This window comes from Fundulus heteroclitus, unplaced genomic scaffold (assembly GCF_011125445.2).
Source record: "Fundulus heteroclitus isolate FHET01 unplaced genomic scaffold, MU-UCD_Fhet_4.1 scaffold_512, whole genome shotgun sequence".
In the NCBI taxonomy this organism is placed as follows: domain Eukaryota; kingdom Metazoa; phylum Chordata; class Actinopteri; order Cyprinodontiformes; family Fundulidae; genus Fundulus; species Fundulus heteroclitus.
Window position 1 is genome coordinate 69,017 of NW_023396937.1, and position 7,942 is coordinate 76,958.

A 7,942-nucleotide genomic window follows, 5' to 3' on the forward strand; every position below is an offset into this window, starting at 1 on the left:
AAGTCTGTTCCAGATAAGCGGAGCATAGGAACTAAATGCTGCTTCTCCTTGTTTAGTTGTGGTTCTACAGAGCAGGCTGGAGCCAGAAGACCTTAGTGGTCTGGAGGGTTGATACACTGATAACAAGTCTGTGATGTATTTAGGTGCTAAGCCATTTAGGCATTTATAGACTAACAGAAGTATTTTAAAGTCTGTTCTCTGAGATACAGGGAGCCAGTGTAATGACTTTAGAACTGGGGTGATGTGCTCTACTTTCTTAGTCTTAGTGAGGACGTGAGCAGCAGCGTTCTGGATCAGCTGCAGCTGTCTGATCCACTTTTTAGGCAGACCTGTGAAAACACCGTTGCAGTAATCAATTCTACTAAAAATAAACGCATGGATTAGTTTTTCCAGATCCTGCTGAGACACCAGTCCTTTAATCCTGGAAATATTCTTCAGGTGATAGAAAGCCGACCTTGTCACTGTCTGTAAATGGAGGTTCAGGTCTGAGTCCATCACTACAACCAGATTTCGGGCCTGATCAGTGGTTTCTAGCTGAAGCGACTGAAGCTGTGTGCTAACTTTTGATCTCTCCTCTACTGGTCCAAATATTATTACTTCAGTTTTGTTTTTATTAAATTGAAGAAAGTTTTTACACATCCAGCAAGATGTGCACCAACAATTTGTCCTCCTTTGAACTCAACCATGTCACCCATAATGTTGTGTGCATTGTAATATTTTGAGCAAAACTGTGCTCTTACCCTGCTAATTGGACCTTCACACTCTGCTCTTATTGGTTCAATGTGCAATTAATGATGATTGGCCACCAGGCTGGTCCAATTTAGCCATGAAACCTCCCACACTAAAATGAGAGGTGTTTCAGTTTCATTGTCCAACCCCTGTATATATTGTATTTCACTTACTGAATTGAGTTACTGAAATAATTGTCTATACTTTTATTTATTAAGATTTAATTCTAGTGTTTATGTAAGGCAGAGGTTACAAATGTAAACGTTACAACCTTTTGTTTGGACCGTTTTTGCCTTTTCTTCTTTCTATTAGAAACGGCTCTAAAAGAAGAGGTGGAAACAACGCCCCCAAAATGACGCTTGTGGCCAAAAAGTGTATTATGTCAGTAGTGGTTTAGGACTACCGTAGCAAATGAATGGGAAACGTTGACCGTCGGCTGTCGCCAATTAGCTCATTAGCTGCGTCTCAGATCGAAATACGCAGTTTGCAGCTCTGCAGACGCAAAGTTTTCCCGGTCGGCAGGTTTTGATGAAGACAAATCCTTTTCACTCAGAAGGTTTGATTTAAAATCCCCAAGCGATGAGAGACTACGACCAAGGAACTCGGAAGCTTTGCCTTTGACGGTCACGCCCACCACCAGGCGGGCGCCTTCTTCAACTTCTTCAGAAGTTGAACGATTCTAGTTTTGTTTGCGAGGCAGCAAAAAAAAAAGACGGAACAAAGTAATCAGCATCTGCACCCTCAGGGCTAAGCCCCTGATCTCCTAGAATCCTAGATCCGCCCCTGGAAAGCCAGATGGAGCTTGGCTACCATGGTGGAGAAGGGATGGAGGTGGGTTGAATCAGGTCATCTGAGTCCTAATCAGACATTGGCCAACCACTGCTTGAGCTTTGGCTGGGTAGCAGGCTGAGACGTGATTTGAAGACCTTTAAGATGAACTCTGGATGCTGATTGGGCTTCGTGGAGGTCTGGTTCAAAGCTGATTGGCTTACGTCGGAGGGGATGAGCCTCTGATTGGATGAATGTAAGTAATTCAGTTTCTTCAGTTGAATTTCTGCCTAGGCTTCATATAGTTTATTAATACTTTTAAATGGCTGCCCTAATTGACAAATATCAAAGTTTCTATGGAATGAAAAGGAGCCAGAAATGTTGTTCAGCAGTTCATGCAGACTAGTTTGTAACAGCGTCACTTTTAACCCTCTCATTGCCGTTTATTCAGCAGACAGGACTTGCCTGAAGTTTGTTGCTTTGCCCTTTAAACAGTTATTGCTCAGTCAGAAACACAATTAATACTGAATAACTGTCAGATAGTGAAAGTTGAAGAAGTCTTGGAGAAAACGGCAGAAGGACACTCCCTGCACAGTTTGGATTCTACAGCCAAAGAAATAAATAGAGAAAAGCTTCAGGTCAGCTGAATATAACTTTGGTCAAAGGAGCTGAAACACCAAGATGTTCCTCCTGAATCAAATCTTTTTCAGAGGAACATCTTGGTTCTGATTGAGCTCATTTCAGACCTGAAAAGGTTTCAGCCTCAGTTTTAGCTTCATTCTCTGAAGAAAGCAGAACTTCTCCAGATGGTTCTGAGGAGATCAGCCAGCAGACATCAGGAGGTGCATGAAGTAGTGAAGGAGAGGACAATCCAGACCCAGATGGTACCTGCTGAACTCAGGTTCCTCTGGTCCTCTACACACATGATGGGAACCAGCTTTCTGCTCTACAGAACACTGACTGGACCTGAACCACTGGGAACTGACTGGTTCTGGTTCCTCTCTCAGGCTGACTGAAGTCCAGGAGATGGAGAACAGAGCAGAACCTCCAGGACCCAGCAGTCCGTCTATGAGGAGTGACTGGTCCAAAGATAAGAATCCAGACTTCAAAGAATCTGGACCCTCAGAGTAAGAACCTTTTTAAAGCTTCTTCTTCTCTGCAGCAGTTTGTGTTCAGAGCTTCTTCTCTGGTTTTTATCAGAGTTTCTCACTGATTGATGTGATCTGAATAACAACATGTTGGTGTTTCAGAGGTCAGAACCACAGACAGAGAGCAGAACCTCCAGGATCCAGCTGTCCGTCTATCAGGAGTGACTGGTCCAATGATAAACCTCCAAACTTCAGTGAAGAACCTGGACCCTCAGACTCAGAGTAAGAACCCAGTTTCTAACTGATCCATGTGACTCCACAGAGATATAATATCTAGAACATTAACTGGTTGATCTTCAGTGTCTCTCTGGTTTCAGCTTTGTTCTGGTTCTAAGGTTCTTCTTCATGGTCCGTTCATGGGTTCTGTTCTTTAATGACGGCCACATCAGCTCCTCAGACCAGATCAACAGCTTTAGTTCTGCTATCAGGGACCAGATCCTCTGCTCTCCACCCTCTCAGACTAGATGTGATCAATCGGACCGTGTCCAGAACTTTCTGGGCTTTGTAGTACTAGTAGTGTCTACTATAGAAGTACTTTGTAGAATAATTCATCTAAATCTGATCTCATCAGCTCCATTAAACTGTGACATGAGCCTGTTGTCCTGCAGGTGTTGGTAGGACCCATGTGATCCAGAACCAGTAGAACCCGGTTATTAAGATAATGTTCCGTTTGGTCCACCAGAACCGTCTGAATGTTTCTGGATCTTTGAAGCTTCTGCTTCTCTGCAGCAGTTTGTGTTCAGAGCTTCTTCTCTGGTTTTTATCAGAGTTTCTCACTGATTGATGTGATCTGAATAACAACATGTTGGTGTTTCAGAGGTCAGAACCACAGACAGAGAGCAGAACCTCCAGGATCCAGCTGTCCGTCTATCAGGAGTGACCGGTCCAAAGGAGAGGTTCCAGACTTCAGTTCTGAACCTGGACCCTCAGACTCAGAGTAAGAACCCAGTTTCTAACTGATCCTTGTGATTCCACAGAGATATAAAACCTAATATTTACTCAGTCTTCAGTTTATAAAGTGAAAGTAAATTAGTTTAGAACTTTAACTTAACTTAAAGCTCCATAATCATCAGCTGTTAGTCAATAAAGCAGTAGTATTCACTGCAGAAACATTGGGCCTGGTTATACACACATGTACAATGGTCTTAGTCACATTGGCTGTAGGGAGAATTGTTGGCATGGAAATGTGTAAATATATGTTTAGAAGCATATTCATTCATTTGTTTAAAAATGGACCTTAGAGTTTTATAAACTGGTAAGTAAAGCATGAATTAGGAAGAGCATTTATGTTAAGATCTAAAGGAAGGAGAAGGGGTGTGATTACTTTTGTTTTACTTCTTCAGACCAGGACCTGGACTGCTGGCAGCCAATCAGAGCAGCTGTGCTCCAGGTGAGACTGAACATCTCCAATCAGAACTTCCTTCTATCGTCTCTGTTGGACTAATTCCTCGTCTTTAGTTGGCATTTGGGAATCTAAGTGTTTAAAGTCTTTCTGGGATCGATTATTTGCCCTGAATCTCTGGATTTCCAGCTGCTGTAAATGTAACGTCTGTGTTCAACCCAACAACCTATTGGGTTTGCTTTGAAGTGCTTCTGTTTTCAGCCCTTTGTGCTAAATGCATTAAAACTGAAGATCTCCTTAAAGCTGCAGCTCATTTTGATGGAAACAAAAAGGTGGAGAAAACAAGCTGCTGCACTGCTGCTTTACAGAAAGAGGGAAGGAAAGTCTGAGAGACAGAAAGCTTTATTTCCTCTGACAATAGATCCCAGATTACAGCAGATAGATTTGTAGAAACATGGAATATTTCTATCTGCTGTTTACTTCTAAAGGACCAAATCAGTCCCATGTCATTTCTAATCTGTAATTATTCTCTAAAAACATCCAATCCAGTCTGTGAGGGAGAAAAGCATCTGAAATGTGAACACTAGCTGATCCAAGGAGCTGTTTCTCTGGCAGATTAGAGCATTTCCTCCAGATTTCCTTCATTAAGGCTGAAAATGCTGCCAGGAAGCATTTTCTGTCTCTCTGCCTCTTCTGTAGCTGCTGTGTTTGTGGGAGAAGGTCAGATAGAAGCAGAGAAATGAGGACAATGGTGACCTGATGCTAAAGAGTTGATGTTGCTGAAAGCTGCTGCATGTTTCTGTCAGCATTTCTTCATCTGATCTGCTTTGTGAATCAGATCCTGACAGTGAACAGATACTGGCCACAAAGCAGAGGCACAACTCTGCTGTCTGACCATCTAACAAGGTTCTGCTTCTAAGGATGGATCCCATTGGTTAGCATCACATCATGTGGACTAAGAGACCTTCTAATGATGACACCTCCTGATGTTCCAGATGTTTCTGCTCCAACTTCATCACTAAATCAGCCTTTTCCTTCAGTTGTCTCTTCTTCTCTGTTCCAGCAGATGTTGGTCTGCAGGAGGTTCTAGAGGAACATAAGATCAGTCTGAGGAGGAGATGTGAACGTGTGACTGAAGGAAGTGATGAAGCAGGAAGTAGAACCCTCCTCAACAGGATCTACACTGATCTCTACATCACAGAGGGACAGAGTGAAGAGGTTAATACCCAACATGAGGTGAAGCAGCTGGAGAGAGCTTCCAGGATCCAGAACCTCCATGACTCTCCAATCAGGTGCCACGACATCTTTAAAGCCTCACCTGACCAACATGGAGCCATCAGAGTGGTTCTGACCAACGGCGTCGCTGGTGTTGGAAAAACCTTCTCAGTGCAGAAGTTCACTCTGGACTGGGCCGAGGGCTTGGAGAACCAAGATGTCCGTGTGGTGGTTCTGCTGTCGTTCAGGGAGCTGAACCTGATCAGAGGTGAGCAGCACAGTCTTCTCACGCTGCTCCATGTTTTCCATCCAACCCTCCAGAAGCTCCCAGCAGAGCAGCTGGCTCGCCACAAACTTCTCTTCATCTTTGACGGCCTGGATGAAAGCAGACTTTCTCTGGACTTCAGCCACAGTCGGCTGGTTTCTGACGTCACACAGAAGTCATCAGTCGACGTTCTGCTGACAAACCTCATCAAGGGGAACCTGCTTCCCTCGGCTCTGGTCTGGATCACCTCCAGACCTGCAGCGGCCAATCAGATCCCTCCTTCATGTGTTGCCAGGGTAACAGAGGTACGAGGCTTCAGCGACGCCCAGAAGGAGGAGTACTTCAGGAGGAGGTTCAGTGATGAAGAGCTGTCCAGCAGAATCATCTCCCACATCAAGACCTCCAGGAGCCTCCACATCATGTGTGGAATCCCAGTCTTCTGCTGGATCACTGCTACGGTTCTGGAGAACATGTTGACCACAGAGCAGGGAGGAGAGCTGCCCAAGACCATGACTGACATGTACTCTCACTTCCTGCTGGTCCAGACCAGGAGGAAGAAGAACAAGTACCATGGAGGACATGGGAGGAGTCCACAGGAGCTGATGGAGGCTGACAGGGAAGTTCTCCTGAAGCTGGGGAGGCTGGCGTTAGAACATCTGGAGAAAGGAAACATCATGTTCTACCAAGAAGACCTGCAGCAGTGTGGTCTGGATGTCACAGAGGCCTCGGTGTACTCAGGAGTTTGTACAGAGATCTTCAAGAGAGAGAGCGTGATCTTCCAGAAAGCAGTCTACTGCTTTGTTCATCTGAGCATTCAGGAGTTTCTGGCTGCAGTCTACATGTTCCACTGCTTCACCAGCAGGAACACACCGGTGGTGGACAACTTCCTGGGATATAAATACAGTGAAACATCTCTGGATGAGTTCCTGAGGAGAATCATGGAGAAATCCCTCAGAAGTAAAAATGGCCACCTGGACCTGTTTGCTCGCTTCCTTCATGGCCTCTCTGTGGAGTCCAACCAGAGACTCTTAGGAGGCCTGCTGGGTCAGACAGAGAACAGTCCAGGAACCATCCAGAGAGTCATCACCAACCTGAAGAAGATGAACACTGATAGAATCTCTCCTGACAGAAGCATCAACATCTTCCACTGTCTGATGGAGATGAAGGACCTCTCAGTTTATCAGGAGATCCAACAGTTCCTGAAATCAGAGAACAGATCAGAGAAGCTCTCAGAGATCCAGTGCTCAGCTCTGGCCTACATGCTGCAGATGTCAGAGGAGGTTCTGGATGAGTTGGACCTGGAGAAGTACAACACATCATACGCAGGACGACAGAGACTGGTTCCAGCTTTGAGGAACTGCAGAAAGGCTCGGTGAGTCCAGATGTCTTCATTGACTGATGCTGACTCAGCATTATTGCCGTCCGGTTTATTCTTCATTATTCAGTCGGTTCTGGACGTTTTTGGACCTTTAACTACTTCCTTCATACTTTGGACTATTTCAACCATCAGATTTCTAAATCTTCAGCTCATTCAGGTCAGCTCTGCTGCAGCTTTTGGTATTTAGAGATTTTGATCTTTTAGAAAGATTCAATCATCCAGAGACACATTTTAAACTTTAAACAGCTCTCCCCAATTTTATTTTGCATCTTAGACACTTTCACTTCAAACATTTTTCACATCACACACTCATATAGGCCATGGTAGGGGGGGGTGGGGGGAAGACGTCTGGGAGGGGGCTTATGTTGTGTGGGCCTCACCTCGGACGGCTCCCTTCACCTCCTCTCCCACTTAGACATTGAGGGTTCTGGGCAGTCACACGGAAGGGGTGCGCTGGCAACAGCTACCTTCCGAAAGGGGGGTGGGCTGTGCCGTGCATCCCCTTCGGCGCTCCCAGTTTTTAAACGCACTTGAGAACAACATGCAACAACACAACATTTGAGCAGGCGTAGGGAGGGTCGGGGTCTTCTGCACACCCCCGTTCTCCGATGGAGGCAAGGAGTCTGGGGCCTGGAGGAGGTGCGGGCCACTGTGTCCGGGGTCTTGGCGGGGGGCTGCGGTGTGCAGTCAGCGGCCTACCAGGTCTGGGGCTGATGCCTCCGCTCCCCCCAGGGGACGGGGGGCAGGGATGGCAAGGGTAAGGTGGGGGGAGGGAGTGGGTTTATTAGGTATTTAGGGGGAGGGGGGGGCTCTGGCCGGGTGGCTCGTGCGGGTCGTGTTGGCCCGCCCTCTTGGGGGGGCCCGGTCCGGGGGGCGTCTGGTCGGGGGCCGGGGCCGGGGGTCGGGCACAAGCAGTCGTATAGTCGATTTGGGGTGACCCCCCCCCCCTTTGGTCAGTGTTAGATGTGAGTGTTATGTGGGAATGTGTGTACAGCGTCTTTTTTTTTTTTTTTTTTTTTGTGTGTGGCGAGTGGGGCACAAGGGAGGGATGGGGTGAATGAGTTTTTTTTTTTTTTTTCTTCAGGTATGGGTGTGGT

At 46.3% G+C, this 7,942-nt stretch overlaps 1 protein-coding gene across 1 annotated transcript; it reads left to right on the forward strand.

Moving 5' to 3' along the window:
* Positions 1–4,754: 4,754 nt before the first annotated feature.
* Positions 4,755–7,081, forward strand: LOC118560920 (protein NLRC3-like). The gene is made up of 2 exons (XM_036132475.1): positions 4,755–4,921; positions 5,054–7,081. Exons 1-2 carry the CDS (start codon positions 4,909–4,911, stop codon positions 6,841–6,843), a joined length of 1,803 nt encoding a protein of 600 aa, XP_035988368.1. The 5' UTR covers positions 4,755–4,908; the 3' UTR covers positions 6,844–7,081.
* Positions 7,082–7,942: the final 861 nt, after the last annotated feature.